At 33.8% G+C, this 17,635-nt stretch overlaps 1 protein-coding gene across 12 annotated transcripts in view; it reads right to left on the reverse strand.

Moving 5' to 3' along the window:
• METTL15 (methyltransferase 15, mitochondrial 12S rRNA N4-cytidine) overlaps positions 1–17,635 on the reverse strand; it is a 382,575-nt gene that overhangs the window by 179,527 nt on the left and 185,413 nt on the right. For 5 of the 12 annotated variants that reach the window (XM_067749551.1, XM_067749554.1, XM_067749552.1 and 2 more), the window contains one exon: positions 371–2,356. The exons of 5 other annotated variants lie outside the window; for them this stretch is intronic. In XM_067749551.1, the coding sequence (XP_067605652.1) occupies positions 1,911–2,356 (446 nt within the window). In that variant the 3' untranslated portion in view covers positions 371–1,910. Of the gene's footprint in view, positions 1–370; positions 2,357–8,731; positions 8,879–10,079; positions 12,835–17,635 lie in introns of those variants that run through there. 2 more of the 12 variants (XR_010946103.1, XM_067749561.1) reach the window with 2 other exon arrangements.

Genomic DNA, 17,635 nt, shown 5'->3' on the forward strand with positions numbered 1-17,635 from the left:
TTAATGAAAAGATTCCTGTATCATATAGCATCCAAAAATGATTGATGAAATAGGTGAATCATTGTTGAATATTAGATGCGATCTTTTATATTCTGATCAGATACTCAGATGGGCACTTACCTTTGGGAATCATTCTCATTCAAAAATATGACGTACATACAAAGAGGAACTTAAATTCTTCAGGAAGGACTGAGGAGATTAAGCTAGGTACTTTCATTTGTTTCTAATTTGAGCATACTGTTTCCTAGAATATTTTCTAGTTCTGATTTCACTGCAGAATTGTTCGGATCTGAATAAAGTCTGTAAATTACAAGTGGTAAACAAACTTGGGAACTAAAGCTAAATATTACAGAGGTAGATAAAGTAAGTCTGAGGTAAATTCAAGTATTTAATTCTTATCTTTTGCCCATATAGTTATGTTGATATTTTATTCATTGGATTCACCAACTTAGAGTTTGTAATCGTAATTGAGAAGATGAATTTTTCCTGTATTTGAATAAATAGTTTACTGAGCAAATTAATAGTATAAATATGACTTCAAGGGAAACTACTTAAGAAAACAATCATTTACATGCACCTTTAATGAACATGCCCATGTACCCTTTTACTAATTATCACTTATTCATCCTTCAAGTCACAAATCAAGCACCATGTTGTCAGACCTGGTTTCCTTCAGTAGATGAAATCCCTACTAGATGTACTTATGGTACCTTGTACTACTTCTTTATAGCCCTTACCGCTTTGTCAATTTTATACTAATATTTATGATCATTTAACTACCATTGCTCTTCTTGGCTAGACTATAAACTCCACAGGACTAATACTATGGGCTATGTGTATTTTACTCGCCTTTGTTTCTTTGCCTAGTTCAGTACTTGCTGCATAACTGAATAAATTAGAAGTGCATATTAATGTATAAAAAGTTATGTGAATACTGAATCAATTTCATTAATTTGTTAAAGAATCCTCTGCCACGTGAACTTCACCTGAATAAACATTTTACAATTACAATTACTATTTGTAAATAAAATCATTGATTTTAGTATCTGGAAGAGATAACATACTTTTCCATTTCAAATAGACTTTGAATATTTTGAATAGCCCAATTTAAAATTGCAGGATTCAAATGATGACAGATTTTTATTTATCAAAAGCATTCTGGGCTATTATTAAAATAAACACAATTGACTTTAAATGTAAGTTTTGTGAAACACTCTCTGTGAGAGCTATTAGAGCAATTCTACATTTTTAGTTTCTAATATATGAAAACATGGCATATATCATACTGAAAAATCCCTTTAAAACAATGAACACTGTAATTTCAGTAATGAAATTTATCAGTATAATGCACTTTTAAAATAATACTTGAATACTTTAAATTTTCACAGTACCTATATTTGAGAAAGCTATAGTAGTAATTATTCCCAAGTAGGAAAATTAAAATTCATTTTATGATCATTATTAATTATTTGAGTTATAGACAGTCTGTTGCAAATCTGAATATCTAAATTCAGAATTTGGGCATGCAGATATAATTATAATCTCTCTTTTGACAGCTTGAATTTACATAGTTAAGTAAATACACATATTCTCTTCTTCTTCTTCTTCTTCTTCTTTTTAAAAAAAATTCCCGGTTAGAGAAAGGACTGCATTTCAAAAGTCAAATATAATGCTAAGATAAACAATTTTTCCAGTTTTGAGACACTGCTGCATCTTGAATTGAGCTATCTGTGTCATGCTAATATTTCCTACATTTTCTTTTTGAGAAAAAAATGCTAAATACCCCCTATTTCCACACATATATAGTACATATCTCTATATATCCCCCATTTTCTTATATTAGGCTGTTCAGGAATATTACACGAGAAACTGTGAGGAAGAACTTGAAGAATCAGATGATGATAACTTTCTCATAATTTGATAGCTGCTCTAAGCTTGGCTGAGCGTCCTCTGGGGTTATTTTGTACATCTTGATCTTCCGGAGTAAGTACCTTCTTATGCATTACTTTCCACATTAAAGGGGCCCTTCCTATAGAGACTCCTTCCGTGTTTTCATGATCTGAACCCAACTGTGATTTTTGTATCACCTTCTGTCTAGCACTTAGGTTAAACCTTTGTGTCATGCTTATCCCAAGCAGGAATCGTTTGATGATGCGATCCTCCAGTGAATGGAAGGAGAGGGCAACCAGGCGACCACCAGGTCTCAGAAACTTCTGAGCTGTCTTCAGTCCTGTGTAAAGTTCATTGAGTTCATTGTTCACAAATATGCGAAAAGCTTGGAAAGTCTTGGTAGCGATATGGGTAGATCGTTGTAGCAAGTCTTTTCGTGCATAAGTAGCAGATGGAGGAAATGCACCTACAAACAGATTTTGTAAAAACAGGAAAAGAGGACAAATAGGTAACATTAATATTTTCCACTGTAAATTTACTGGGTTGTGTTGTGTGTATATTTAAGGAACTAAGTTTCCTTAGAAAACTGTGTCATTTCATCCCTACTTCTCCATTTTATTTCCGAGCCTTCCATCAAAGTTTAAAACTATTCTGTCAGAAACATATTTCAGAACTCTTAAGGGTAAATGGAGTCAAACAAGAGCAGAGAAAGAGAAAAGGGTGAACAAATATTTGAATAAATAATAATGAAAACCTTCCTAACTTTGATGAAAAATATTAACTCTCAGCTACAAAAAATTCAATGGACCTCAAATAGAATAAACAAAGAAAAGTGCACCTAGATGCATCATGATCAAACTACTACAAGCTGAAGATAATAAGAAAAATCTTGAATATAACACAGAAAAACAATATATTACATAGGAGAACAAAAATATGATTAACAGCTAATATCTCATTAGGATAATGGAGTCTATAAGATACTGGAATAACATTCAAATTGTTGAGGAAAAAAACCCTGTCTTCCAAGAAAGCTACTTTTAAAACCATTCTTCAGAATTAAAGGTTCAAAGACATTTTCAAATAAATTTAAAAATGAGAAAATTCATTGCTAACAGCTCTAAATTTAAGAAATGCAAAAGGAAATACTTCAGGCTGAAATAAAATAACATCAGGTGATAACTTGGATAGAGAGAGGGTAATGAAAATATGAGTGATATGATATGAAGATAAGAAATAATTCTCTTAATTTCTTAAAAGACAGGACTGTCTTTCTGTCATTCTTAATTTCTTTAAAAGGCAAGACTCTAAGTAAAATTATAATATAACATTCTTGGTTTTATAATATAGATATGTATTGCATATGACAGCAACAGCACAAAGGATGAGAGTGTGTAAATGAAACTACACTAGTACAAGGTTCCTATATTTTACTGGAAGTTAAAGTTGCATATTGTGGTCCCTAGAGCAATAACAAAAAATAATGCAAAGAAATAAAGCTAATAAGTGAATAAAATAATAATAAAATTAATCCACAAAATATTGTTTAACACAAAAGAAGGCAGAAGAACAGGAAAATAAAAATGAGACAAAGAGAAGACAAATAGCAAAATGGCAGACAATAAATCCAAATATAAAAATAATCACATTAAATGTAAGGGTACTAAACACTCCAATAAAAACGTAGAGACTGACTGAAAACTAGGAAGACCTAATTATACATTGTCTACAGAAATGCACATTAAATATAAAAACACAAATAAAAGTAAGCAAGAGGCTGTGAAAAAGTATACCATGTAGAGATTAAGCAAAAAAAAAAAAAAACCCAGAGAGTATACTACCATTAGACAAAATAAACTTTTAAAAAGAAGAATTGCTAGACCCCAAAATAAACATTTACTATTGAGAGAAATGATCAAGACAGCAGTAAGATACAATTACAAATGCATATGCACCAAATAACATAGTTCCAAAAATTTACATGCTTCAGAAAAATGACCCACATTTATATAGGCAATTATGTTTTGATCAAAATGTCAAGTTAATTCAACGGAGAAAGAACAGATTTTCAATGAAAGTGATTATTTGTACAAAATAAAATGAACTTCAACCCTTACTCCACACCATACACAAAAATTAACTCAAAATGGATCATGGACCTAAGAGTAAACACTAAAACCATAAAATATATATCTCACAAACCTCTCTTATTCAGCACATATAAGGGAATCTCACAATTTAATAACAGTTCACATTTAGTAATCTGTAGCTCTGGTAGTAAAGTACATTAAGACACATCTGATTAATCTTCTTAGGAAACTGGATCAGAGGAGGGGAGAAATAATATTTTACCTGTACCACAGAGCTGAGAACTCGGCAGCCTGATGTTAACCAAATCAGTGTTATGGTTCACTCTTCCCCTACAAAATCTACTTTGCTGAAAGGCTAGAAAACGTTAGACATTAGGGAATTTATCTTCCAACAACAAGGTCTCTCAGAAACAAAATGCCAAAGTCAAAGCTGAGGAGGGAGGTCAACTTCTTTCCCTTTGCTATTCAATTTCTCCATTTTCCAGGAAAGAGTTTTGGTCACTGGGCAATGTATTTCGAAACATTCTAAGGATCTGAACAAACATGCAACTATTCACAATTTAGAGCTTGGATTTAGAGAACGCTTCAAGAAGGTTGCATTCCTGAAGTCCTTATGTGATTCAAACCTTGCCTAATTCAATGCTAATTTTTTCAAAGGAGAAATGTAATATAAAATACATTTTAATGTATATGGCTTTTAATGTAAAATAGAAGGTAAACATTCATGGAGCATATGGATCAACAAATACTGTAGAATATTTTTGCTTCAAGGCTTAAAAAATTGTTTTTCTTATCATCTCTAATATTTTGTAGAAATTAAAACCATGGCTCAACATGGTAACTGCTTAGTTTTCTTTGCATTTTATCACATTTCAAAGATATATATTTGAGGATGTGGTTTTTAACATAGCACCCTGAATTAGCCATGCCTGGATATGTGTTAACTAAATTGATGAAATGATAGAAAAGCAGAGAGCTTAATTAACACTTCCTTGATATTATCTTTAAATGTTTTTTAAAGCTAATACAAATAGGAAATGTTAAAATAACAAAGTAATGTCTGAAATCCCCATAGAAATTCTAATATAAACAAGAGCATTGGTTCATTTGACATGACAAAATATGGTAGGCATTTCTGTTTACCAGCTAAAATGGCACCTTCCTCTGCTATAATTATAGTTTATAATTCATTCAGCCAGCTAGTTATGAAACTATGAGATTCCTGATTTTTTTAATTGAGGAAATCTGTTTTTATTTCAAAGTATTCACATAAAGTGAGACTTTATTAACATTTTATATTATGCAATGTCAAGTTTATATAATTCATGTTCACATTAAGTACATCCACTCTATGAATCTGGAGCTCACAAATTAACACCACTGTGACCAGATAAGCTTGTCTTTATAAGGTCTAATTAGGCCTTGTCAATATCATATCATGGAGAAAGAAAATAAGAGCTTTTGTTTATATTTAGGAATGGATGATCCTGAAGATAATAGGATAACTACATTCCATGAAGCTTTCCTTCTGGGGCTTTCTTATTTTTGTTTAGGGAATTCTAATATGGACTATGTCCACTGGATTTCTTGGGAAGGATTTCTAGGTGTGGTTCTGTCAGCCTCCTCAAGTTCCATTTTTAGAGAGATGACAAGGGACTGCAATGGGCAACGTGCTTCGCGCAGCTTTTTGGTGCTGCTCTGGGGATGAAAGGCACATATCCTCCCTTCCTTTTTACTGGCACTTTTGTGTCTGTAATTTATGGGAAGAGAGGTTGACAATGCAGATTGTGTAAAATGAAATAAAGAAACAAAAGTATATAAAATAGCATATGGCAATGAAAATTAAAGTAGTAAGAACAAAACATCAACTGGCATTGTTACAAACAGACAAGAATATAAGAAAAGACAATACTGCTATCAAGAATTAAGCAAGATTCTTTGTCTAAATTGGAAACTTTAAAGACAATCAGTAAATGTCCTGTGCCTCTGAGGTAGCAAAAAAGGGTTTCCTTGTGAAAGTCACTGGTCAGAGAGCAACTCTGCCACAGAGTTCTTAGGTATGCATAGACTAGGTAGGAACATTTGCCTACAGGTCATCTGGAAAAAAGATTCAAAAACTATACCAGAACCAATGCCTACCTATGAGCTGGAATCTGATTTAGGCCATAGGAAGAAAAATATTAGTGATACATGCTCCCTGACTCTGAGTAGCTGGCTGTTTTGCAATCCTTCACTGCTTTCTCATCTCCCACATCCTGTTATCAGAAATAGAAACTGGTCTCTCTGTTTTTCCATTTCCTGAGCTTAATCACAAAGTCTTGTATGGCTAATTCATTTGATTAAGGCAGAGAGCAGGTAAGACAAAATATGGACTCAATCACAGTTTGGGTCATTTGGTTTGGTACTGAGAGAAAATCTCCTTTTTCTGGTTTATAGTCCATCAACAGATTTACTTCACACCAGGCCAATGTATATTAGTTCTAAGTGGGAAGAGGTGTGCTTAACTCTTCACATAGCACTTATCACACTACTGTGATTACTAGTTTGCTTGCCTGTCTCACCCTACTCCAAGCCATCATCATCTTTTCCACACAGTCATCAGACAGATCTTCTGTGTACAAAAATTGGATGTCATTCCACGGTTCAAAACCTCTAGTACCTTCCTATCACATGAAATAGGAACTGAAGTTCTTCTTACCTTGGCCAAATGTCCCTATGTTATATACAATTTCTGCTTCTCACCACCCCCATTTCTCTGAACTCATCTCCTGATCTTGAGCTCTGTAATCTTAACTAATTCATGGCGTGTTCATCCTGGGTCCTTTGACCTGTACCAAGAATATCTATCTGCCTATATATACCTGGATGGGTTACTCCTTACCTCACTCAGGTCTCTTCTCAAACACTGCAGAATTAGAAAAGAAAAATAGCACCCTGTCACTGGAGTCCCCTTACATGGTTTTATTATTTTTTTTCATAATACCTTATCAGGGATAATATTTATTTGTTTACCATCTGTCTTCCTCCACTAGAATATACACTCAGTGAAAACAGAGACTTTGTTAACTGCTATAAATCTTTTACAGCAAGAAGAGTTAGTAGATTGAAAGAATGATTGTATTTGTACTTTAAAGTTATAAACATAGTCATTGCTAAAACAACAAAAATAAAAGCAAAAAGATATATTATCTGTAGTATATGCAGTAAAATGTTAATGTCACTTCTCCTTAAATTCCACCCTAAGAGGCAATCAACAGGGATACTTTCTAACTTTTTTCTTAATAGATATATATGACACTTGTATATAAATGTATGTACATGCATACATATATATATTTGTAAAAAGGGAATGATCTGTACAATATCTGCAACTTGTTTAATTGCCTTACTTTTAAAAATAATTTCAGTTGTATAGACACACTATAGTCCATTTTGTTTGTTCATTTAACAAATGTTTATACTGTCAAGAACAGTACCAGTTAACTGGGAATGGTAATTAAGGTAGAGGCAGTCTCTATTTTGGTGGAGCTCATATTGCCACCACAGCAGGAATATTTGGGATGTTTTCTATTTTTACTATCACAAAAAAATGCTGCAGTAAACATGTGAACTGCATATTTTTAAAAATTCAACATGGCAGAAAACCTCTACAAAGTAAAAAGTCACAATCTGGGAAAAATACTTTAACTGTATGTGAACTTGTGATACTATGCCTGTAGAATTAGTGTTAGGTCAAAGGCTGTTTATGCCCATTTAAATTTGAATCAATGTTTCTAAATTTACTGTCTAAATAGATTGTACCAGTTTACTTCCACCAATAGTATTTGAGAGAGTCCACCTCCCCACGTACTCAACTAGTACTGGAAACTATTACTTTTTGTAACTTTGACTAGTCTAATAGTAGGCAAATGATAGCTTATAGTTGTTTTAGTTTGCATTTCTTTGGCAATTAGTAGAGGTGGGCATCCTCTCAAATCTAATGACCATTTGATTTTAGCTATGAATTGCTTGAACAAACCCTTAATGTGATGTTGCTTTTTTCTTTATTGATTTGGCAGAACTATTTATAAAATAGATATAAAGCATTTTCCTCTCATGTATAGTTACAAATATTTTTCCTGGATTGTGACTGTCTTTTTACTTTGTAGATTTTTTTCTGCTATATAAAAATTTAGAATTTTCTGCTATAAAGAAATTTTCATGTCTTTTAGATTTTGTCAAGTTTAGGAAGGCTTTCCTCACCCCAAGATTTTAGATATAACCAAGTCTATGTTTTTCTGGTATATTTCTGGTTTTATTTCTTACATTTAAATATTTGATCCATGAGAAGTTTAATTTTTAGTATAGTATGAAGTAGGGATCTAACTTTAGTTTTCAAAAACCACATAGCTAATTGCCCTATTTATGAAATTGTATGTTATTTCCCTACTCATTTGAAGTACTGCTTTGATCATATGCTACATTTTTAGATACAAATCTGGTTCTGGATTCTCAATTGTGTTGCACTGATGTATTTCTCTATTTTTCTGCTAATACCAGATTATTATTGCTTTTAAAAATTTTCCAGTACATTTTGCTATCAGGTGGAGTAAGTCCCCCCTTCCCATGACATTACCTTTCTTTTCAAAATTTTTTTGTGTATTTTCATTCATTTATGATTCCAAATTAAATTTAGAAATAATGAAGTATATAATGATAAACATTTTGATTGGAATTACAGTAAATTTCTAAACTGATCTGGAAAAATTTACATTATCATATCAAACAATCCATCCAAGAAACAGTATTTCCATTAATATTTTACATGTCCTTCATTAAAGTTGAGTAGTTTTCTTCACTTAAGTCTTGGTCAGGCTATTTGTAAGTACTGTGTTTATACATACACATTTTAACCATCCCTATGGAAAAGCATAAGAAATGGTAATATTATATTAAGATGACATGATGTAACAGAAATAGGGCTAAACTTTAGAAAGGAGAGACTAGGGTCAGTATAAGATCTTTTACATTTTTATAGCTGTTTGATGTGGGGCAATAGCACAACTTCTGAGTTTGTTTCCCTACTAGAAGATGAGGTGATAACACTTCTCACAGGATTATTCTGAAAATCAAATAAAGAAAATATTCAGGAGCACCTAGTGCACACTTGGCATAAAGTAGTCACTTTATGAATGTCATTCACACATTTATTTATTATTCTCAGTTGTAAAATGGAACAAGTGATGAGGGGATTTGATAGGTTAATTTGAGATTCTGCCAAACTAATTTTATTTTCATCCTGAACTAATAGCACAGTAGATAGGATAGAGGGCTGCTGAAAACCCCTGAAGCATCTGAGTAATGCTTATTGGATTTAGGCATCAGACTAAAACAACTCAGCATCCAGAATGAAGTTAAAATTTTCCTTATGTACAAATTAACGGCATACTTCTAAGTTTACTAAGCAGTATTTAGGCCTTAAAAGTATGAAGACTTAGCATGGCATAGGAATGAGAAATCATTAAAAAATTTTTTTTCCAGTTTGACCTTGACTTATAATAACTGATGCTAAGAATTAAAACCCTAATTTCATTAACCTAACCTTCCAGATTGCACTCACCTGTCCAGGAGATTATTTTCCTTAATTACACTCCTAGATTCCTCTTGCCACCTAACTATACAACTTGTATTATGGCATTCTAAGCACATAATATTCTTTCTCTGTTCTTTTTTTATTTCTTTGCTTTAGTTCTCATGGAACATTTTTCTGTACAGGTTATCTGCTTTCTTAGGCACAGTTCCACAAGGATAAAATATATTTGGAGTCATTTTAAACCAGGCCCATTGTTTTCACAGCTCCAAAAAAACTCAGTAATTATATCCTGAATGATGTATATCAGTAATTACAGCATCATTCACTTAGCCAATATTTATTATGTACAATGTGATAAACACTGGGGATTAAAATGTTTATGAAGACATAGTCCTTGTCCTCAAGAAATTCAAACCCAAAGAAGAGAATGATAAATAAATAAATATTGGGAAGAGGGTTATAAAGAAGGATTGTACATACTATTAAGGGAAGGAGGAGGGGGAGGGGGAGTGGAGAGGGAGGGGGAAGGGATCTTTGGCCCTCATATAGACAGCATTTTCCAAACTACTGTTCTGCAGAACAGTGATCTTGTAAACTATAGCACTTGCACCCCCAACCAAACACCAATGTGTCTGTTATAACAAAGTCTGAGAAACGCAGCACGCTATACTCCTCTTTTGGAGACCCACAATACCCATTAGCATGGTAAAGCTCTGAAGGCAACCATTTAACTTTGTTTACCTAGCATGTCCAAACTGTTTGAAACAGAACTTTTAATTTTTAATAACAACTATTTATTCCATAGAACTCATTTGCTGGGTAACACACTTTGGAAAATATTGAAAATAAGTTTTGTGTTAATAACTTTCCAAATATCTTAATTACATCGTTAAATCCCTATAATAACCCTGAGAGGTAAGAAGTAAATATCCTTATTTCCATTTAAAGGTCAAAAACTAAGGTGTAAAATGTATCTTCTCAAGTTCACAGGAGTCAAATGGGAACTCAGATCCTTTTAACGTGAAGTGTACCCTAACATCCCCTTTTTTGAAATACTGAATGAGCCTAACTTTCCCAGAAGAAAGGCATAACATTTCTGGTGAGTTCATTTGAGACACACATTCAGGGAAGCCCAGATCAGCATTAGTTCATCTAAACAGAAAAAAACAAAAACCCCAATATTATTATATAGGTTTGTAATTTTTAAAATTTCCTTAGGATGTTCTTGAGTTTTTAAGTGTGCCCAAAACAAGATAACAATTTTAAGATTGTATGTTCACTAAACTATCTCACCTCCTTTTTCCTGATTAGAATTTAAGGAAGTTAAGATGAAATCACATGGTTTAGATCGATTTCCAGAAGCTCTGATTCCATGTCTGGTGTTTATATAACAATCTCATTTTCTGGGAGAAAATGAGTGTGGAATCTTTACTCTAAGCCTGAATAGCCTTTTACTGAGAGATGTTGTAATGGAACTCAAATCACTTTGCATCAAGTTGCAAGAGTTTGGCTTTCTTTCCACATTTCCCTTGGGGAGATGTGCATTGTCAAGCCTAAAGACTGCACATGTGGTGAAGGCAGAAACTGCCCTGATCTCTTACCCTGGGAACAGTAATGAATACCTTTGGCTTTTGTCCTTTTCGTTCCATTGAAAATAATATATTGTTAGCTCAGGTTATTAGACTGTGCATTTGTCTCTTTTTCATCAGCTTTCTTGATAGTGGGTTTAAAAAAGAAACAGTTGCTACTGCTGCCATTATAAAAAGACTTTGGGGCAGGTACTGATTACATGTTTTTGATTAGGAATCTAGACTCATCCAATGCAGTACATACTGGGCTTTTCCTGACTCCCTAGGAAGGGAGCCCTTTACAGCTTTTTTATGTTCTAAAAATGAATACTTAATATTCTCCAGCTAAGCAAAATGAGGGGACAAGCTTGTGTACAATTAGGAATAAAGGGCTCAGACGGCTAAAATCTTGGGAAATTAAACCCAGATCCTTTTATTTTTTTTCTTTAAAGCTTCTTGAAAAATGTTGAAAGAAGACTGATTTTTCCATACATTTGTTATTATGCATTTCTTGTAAATACACAATTTTACCAATGACAGGGCAGTGCTCCTTGCTCTCATTCTCAGTCTAGAATGCCCTTTTCCCTCTTCTTACAGTTTATGTCTACTCATCCTTAATACTCACTAAGGTGCAATTTTCTCCAGGAAGCTTTTGCAATGACCTTTTAATAGATATTTTTATCAAACTATTTACTACTCTATACTATTTATCTACTAGCCCCTACTAGGCTGTAAGTAGTCCAGAAACCTTTTCTTATTTTCTTTATATCCCCAGTCCCAGGTCTAGGGCCTGGTGCACAGTAGGTGGCAAAGGGGAAAATCCACTAAATAAGAGATATTCTTCCAGTCCCAGATAAAGATCAAGATGTACCATAAATGGTATTCTGAATGTGGAAATTCATAAAATCCCTGAAATCTCTGTAAGGTTTTGTATATACATGCACATTTATGTGGAGACACTGCAGGGCTTCTATCAAAGGCTCAAATATACCAGGGACTCCAAAGTAGGTAAATTCCTGGTGAAAACATATTGAGTTTACTGAGTTTTCGGCTTACAACTTACCATCTTTAATAATACCACCAAACAAGGCTCTGCATTTATCTAGTTTTGGTTTGTTATATTTTTCTTTATCTCCAGGAATATCACCACTTAGCACCATCAGAAACGTTGGTTAAAAACCCCCTTTACGCATGACAGCAGAAGTTGGAAACTATAGCAGTGAATATTCAGTCTTCCTCTGACTCACAAGGAATTTCATATTAAAAAAAAAAAAAAGAAAAGCTTGCTTAGTAACAGGCTGCACTATATATAATAATAGAACACAATTTGTATGTGGAAGCGGTAAGATAGATTTCATTCATAAAAAACACCATGCTTCTGGCTAGATAAATGACTTGAGGTCCCAGAGAGAAATTATCATTTTTAGTTCTGGGATACCCTTATGCTACTTACACTTTTTAAAATTTAATACATTCACATGTTCAAATATATTGAGATTTTTAAGCTTGTGAATGAAATTAGCAATGTGCTGTGGCTGTCAACGCGATGCACTGCAATTCCTCCTCAGTGGTAGGGCTTAAAAATTAATTCAGCTCTTGCACCTGTTTGTCAGCATTCGTCTGTAGAATTTCCATCACATTTAATAAGTCTCTGTGACGTAACTCGTGTCCTTTTGCCTGGGCTCCTTTAATGTAGGGTTAAATTCTCACCCATCTGAAATTTGAGTAATATTACAAATTTCAAATTGTTAATTAAAATCTGTGAACTTCAGTGGTTCTGGATAAAACTGGCTTTACTCAGTGAGGTTCTTTTGAAACTTCTTCAGAGACTCATCTAATCCCCAACTCCTACCAGGTTAAGTCTGATGACAACATGATCTCACTCTGGGTGGTTGAGATTTACAAATCCTCCTACAATAGGGAAAACATCGAGTTGTAGGCTTGAACAAAAAAGGTAACAAGGAACATTACCTACTGAGATGAAATTAAAAAGATGGCTCAGAATTAAATTAAAAGAATATCAAATTAAAGGATTGATATTTTTCTCACATTATTTTTCAATAAAGCTAATTCCACACTACCTGTGTCTTAAAATGCTTAGCATAGATGGGGTAGCTCAAAATGAATCATGATTCCTATTACCTATTTAGGTAGTCAACATTAAATTTACTTATTGCATCTTCAAACCAGGATTGAGGACTATTTGCCAGATACTGTGAACACAAAGCAGTCTAAGCAAGAGGTTCCAGCATATTAAAGACCCATAATAAGATACTTCATTTGAACCTTTAGGAATAGTCTATAGGGCATACAGTACTACTCTTAGTTGGGCCAGTCACACTTTCCAGAGCTGGGAGATGGTAACAGGAAAAGATATTTAACAATGCCCTCTTTTTCTTGTGAGGTCAGCACATACACATAATTAACCCTCATGCTCCAAGGTAAAGTTGTTTGCCCTCCTGTAGCATACTTAACCTGCAATGGAACACTTCTCAACTGTATTGAAATTATTTTAAAAAATTAAAACTTAAATATTTCTCCCACTGAAATATAAGCTTCCAGAAGTCAGGATCGTGTGTTACTCCCAAAAGGCAGGGATTATGTGTTTTCTCATTTGTCTCGTAACAGGCTTGATGAAAGACTAATAGACTGTCTTACTGAATTAAAGAATAGATGATCAATTTATCCAAAGGCCTATAGCACATGGATTTTAATTAAATCATAGATTATAAGTATCTCCTTTTTCTCCCTACCATATCCCAATCTAATAGTGAACCCCTCCCCCCACTCATCTTTTATTTTTCTGCCTGCTCTATGCTACTAAATTGTTCTAGGAGCAGTGCTTTGGATAATGTCCAGTGAAGACTATTGGTTTCTAGAAGAATGTATGTTCATTCTGAAAAAAAATGTTTCAAGGACTAAAGGCATATATATATGCCATTAATCTCACCTAGGGGATTTAGCCTATAAAGGAAATACCCCTATCAGCTCCAAAATCCCTTAAATATGCATAAAAGCATTTATTAATTATATAGCTTTCAATAATAGCCTCCACTAGGAGGTAAGCCAAATATCTAATAATGATGATATGATTAAATAAATTATGGTATTTCTTACTGATACTTAGTATACTGACATAAAAAATGAGTAACATGATAAAACACTACGTGAATGAACTCCAAAATTATATCCTTTCAACCATTTCAACTCAAAAACTGCAACAATAAATAAAAATAAAGAGAGAAAGAGAATATGCAAAATTATATGTGTGCTATGGTGGTAGAGTGGTATTACAGGTTTTTAAAGTTTTCACTTGAATTTCTTAATGTTGTATGACATAAATGGGAATGCTTTTATTTTTTTTTTGTTTTTTATTTTTATTTTTTTTGCAGTACGCGGGCCCCTCACTGTTGTGGCCCCTCCCGCTGCAGAGCACAGGCTCTGGACGCGCAGGCCCAGCGGCCATGGCTCACGGGCCCAGCCGCTCCGTAGCACGTGGGATCCTCCCGGACCAGGGCATGAACCTGCGCCTCCTGCATCGGCAGGCGGACCCCCAACCACTGCGCCACCAGGGAAGCCCCGGGAATGCTTTTATAACAAAGAAAAATTTACATTTTTTCTATGATCATGAATTTTAATTATTTTTACATGTATTTGTGAAGAAGATTCTATCAACAACTAGATAAGGTAAATTCTTCATATTGATTAGCTTTTGTCAAATTCTATCATATGCCTAGCACAAGGGTAGGTAGTTTTAAAATGTAATTTCTAATCATCACAGCAATCTTATAAGTTAGGAAGCATTATCCTTATCTTAAAGAGGATTGGAATGATTATGTAACTTGTCCAATTTCACACATCTAGTAAACAGCAGGGCTAAAATTTGAATCCAAGTTTTTGTATAATTCCAAAATGAATTTCTTTTTCCATTACTCAGTGACACAATAGAATGAAGAGACATGAACCCTGACTAATAAAGCAAACAGGTAAGCAATATAGCAATGCAGCCTACTGGCTTGTTAATTTAAGTCTGTCATCAAAGTCCATTTTCCATCTAAAGAGTACAGAGATGAAGTCAACAACTTATAAATCCTACCTGCTAGATTATCATTCTCAGCTTCAAATTTTTAGACAGGTCTGAAGCACATAGGACTCTAGATCTTAATCTAGAGATTAGATTTCCAGTGGACTTTACATAAATGTTCACATTCTTTTTTTTTTTTAAATAAGAAATTGTAGTACCTTCAACATCATTGCCATGATTCTGTCTCTAAAACATTTCACTGAATAATAATTAGGCAACAGAAATCTTCATTCAACAATAATAATTTATATTATTTTTAACAATAACCCACATTCTCTTTTCAAAATCCAAGCCTATAGCTTATTGTGTGAGGGCTAACTTGTCACCTGGTTAATGAGATTTGATTCACCTTGAATGAATTGGTAGCCAGCCCATCTTTAGAGTTCTTTAACTGATGAAAAAAAAGGGGGGAGAAGGGTAAAGTAACAGCAGGAAATAATGTTTTCAATAAAAAAGGGATGCCTTCCCCAGTCTTGGCCTTTCCTCACACTGCTTCTCAAGCTTCAGGTTCCTAGTTCATTGACTGCTACATCTCTGCGTGCTGACATCTTAACCATCCCTTCAAAAAGCAAGACAACTGCTGTTTGTATAGGAAATATCTCCTGGTGAATCCATTATAACATTTTTTACAGCATTTGTTCTATTCACTCAAATGCATTTACTCACTCAGTAACCTGCTCACTCACTTATTTTTATGTGTTCATTCAACAAAACTTAAAAAAAAAGTCTACTAGAGATGAGTCTCTATTGGGCATTTAAAATACATTGTCTGATTTAGTTATCCAAGAATCCTGTGAGGTAGCTATTATCATTCATATTTTTCAGATTAAGAAACAAAGATTTAGAGAAGGTAATAAATGCCCAAATTTACAAGGCTAGTAAATGACAGAGCCACTTCAAATCTCCCTGATTGAATAGTTCTTGCTTCCTCTAACCTAGTCTTTTGTTCTTTAACTCATTCCCTAGGAAATGGGTGCTGAGGCTACTCTGGTAAAGTTAGATATGGTTACTCTACACTTGAAGAGCTCACACAGTCTATGAGGGAGACAGAGTGTAATGAAGTAAATGCTCCTTAGATAAATGAACAACATGCGGGAAAAGTGAGCAACTTCAGGAAGATGGCAAAAAGGAAAGTTCAGGAAACCTCCAAAGTAATGTCTAGTCTTGAAAGAAGTAGACAAATTTTTTTTTCTTTTTTTGAGGGGAGGGAGGAGAAGTGAGGAATGACATATCTTGCAGAGAGAGATCACATACAAAAGGATGGAAGTAAGAAAGCAGAAAGTGAGTTCTGGGACCACGAATGGTAAGCAGTTTGGTGTAGACATGCAGTGTGGTGTGAGGGAAAGGTGGTGAAGAAATTAGGTTAAAAAGATAGGCAATAACCAGATCATGAAGTGACTTGGTTTTCATCTTAAGGAGTTTAGGTTTTGTCTTACAGATAATAGGGAACCTACTAAGGATTTTTAGGAGAGGTGTGATAGTAGGAGAGTTGTATTTTATAAATATAACTCTGGTAGAGCTTGAGATGGCGGGGTTGGGAGAGACAAAAGGTATAGAGTCCAGTTAGAAGACTAAGGTAAATATTCTGGCAAAGATAATAAAGGCTTATAATAAAGCAATGATGGTGGAAATCGGGGTGGGGGGGACATAAAGATTTAGGGAGGCAGAATTTAAATGTTTTAGTGATGCATGTTTTCACTTCATATTAAGGTTGATTTGAGGGTTTTGATTTGGGCTTTTGGGTGAATGTGGTTAGGTGCATTAGAAACAGAAAAAGAGGCAGGGTCAGTGGCACTAAGCAAGGTGAGATTTGGAACACTGAGCTTTATATGCTTGTGGGATAAATAGTTGATATGTTCAGAAAGTAGTGGCAAATATTGGTCTAGAATTCAGAAGAAAGATTTGAGTTGCACATGGGCATACAGATGATATCAGATCTGTAGAAATGGATGTAGATGCCCAGCATCATATATACAGTGAACCAAGAACCAGGGATTGAACTCCCAGCAAACAATAACATTTAAGGCAAAAGCAAAGGAAGAAAAATTAGTACTGAAAAAGTACAAGCAGAGAGGCAGGAGGGAGAATATGTCATCATAGGAGTCAAGGGGGGAGCCGGGAATGGTAAAATATGAGATAAAGGAAATGGAAAAATATTCTGCCTCATTTTAGAATTATTTGCTTAGATGTCAATATCCCACTACAATTTAGACTTCTTATGAACATATAATAAGGATATATATAATATATGGCATATATAAATTCTTTAAAGATATATATTATATATACAGATATAGATATGTATCTTTTAAAAAAATTACTCAAAGAAAAAGAAAGTAGAAAAAGGGAAGTCATCAAAAGGAAAGAATAAAAAATATTAGAATTAAAAGAGCAGTGTTTATCCTCACCTATTCATATTTCAATGTTTTAG

Source organism: Pseudorca crassidens, chromosome 9 (assembly GCF_039906515.1).
Source record: "Pseudorca crassidens isolate mPseCra1 chromosome 9, mPseCra1.hap1, whole genome shotgun sequence".
Taxonomy (NCBI): domain Eukaryota; kingdom Metazoa; phylum Chordata; class Mammalia; order Artiodactyla; family Delphinidae; genus Pseudorca; species Pseudorca crassidens.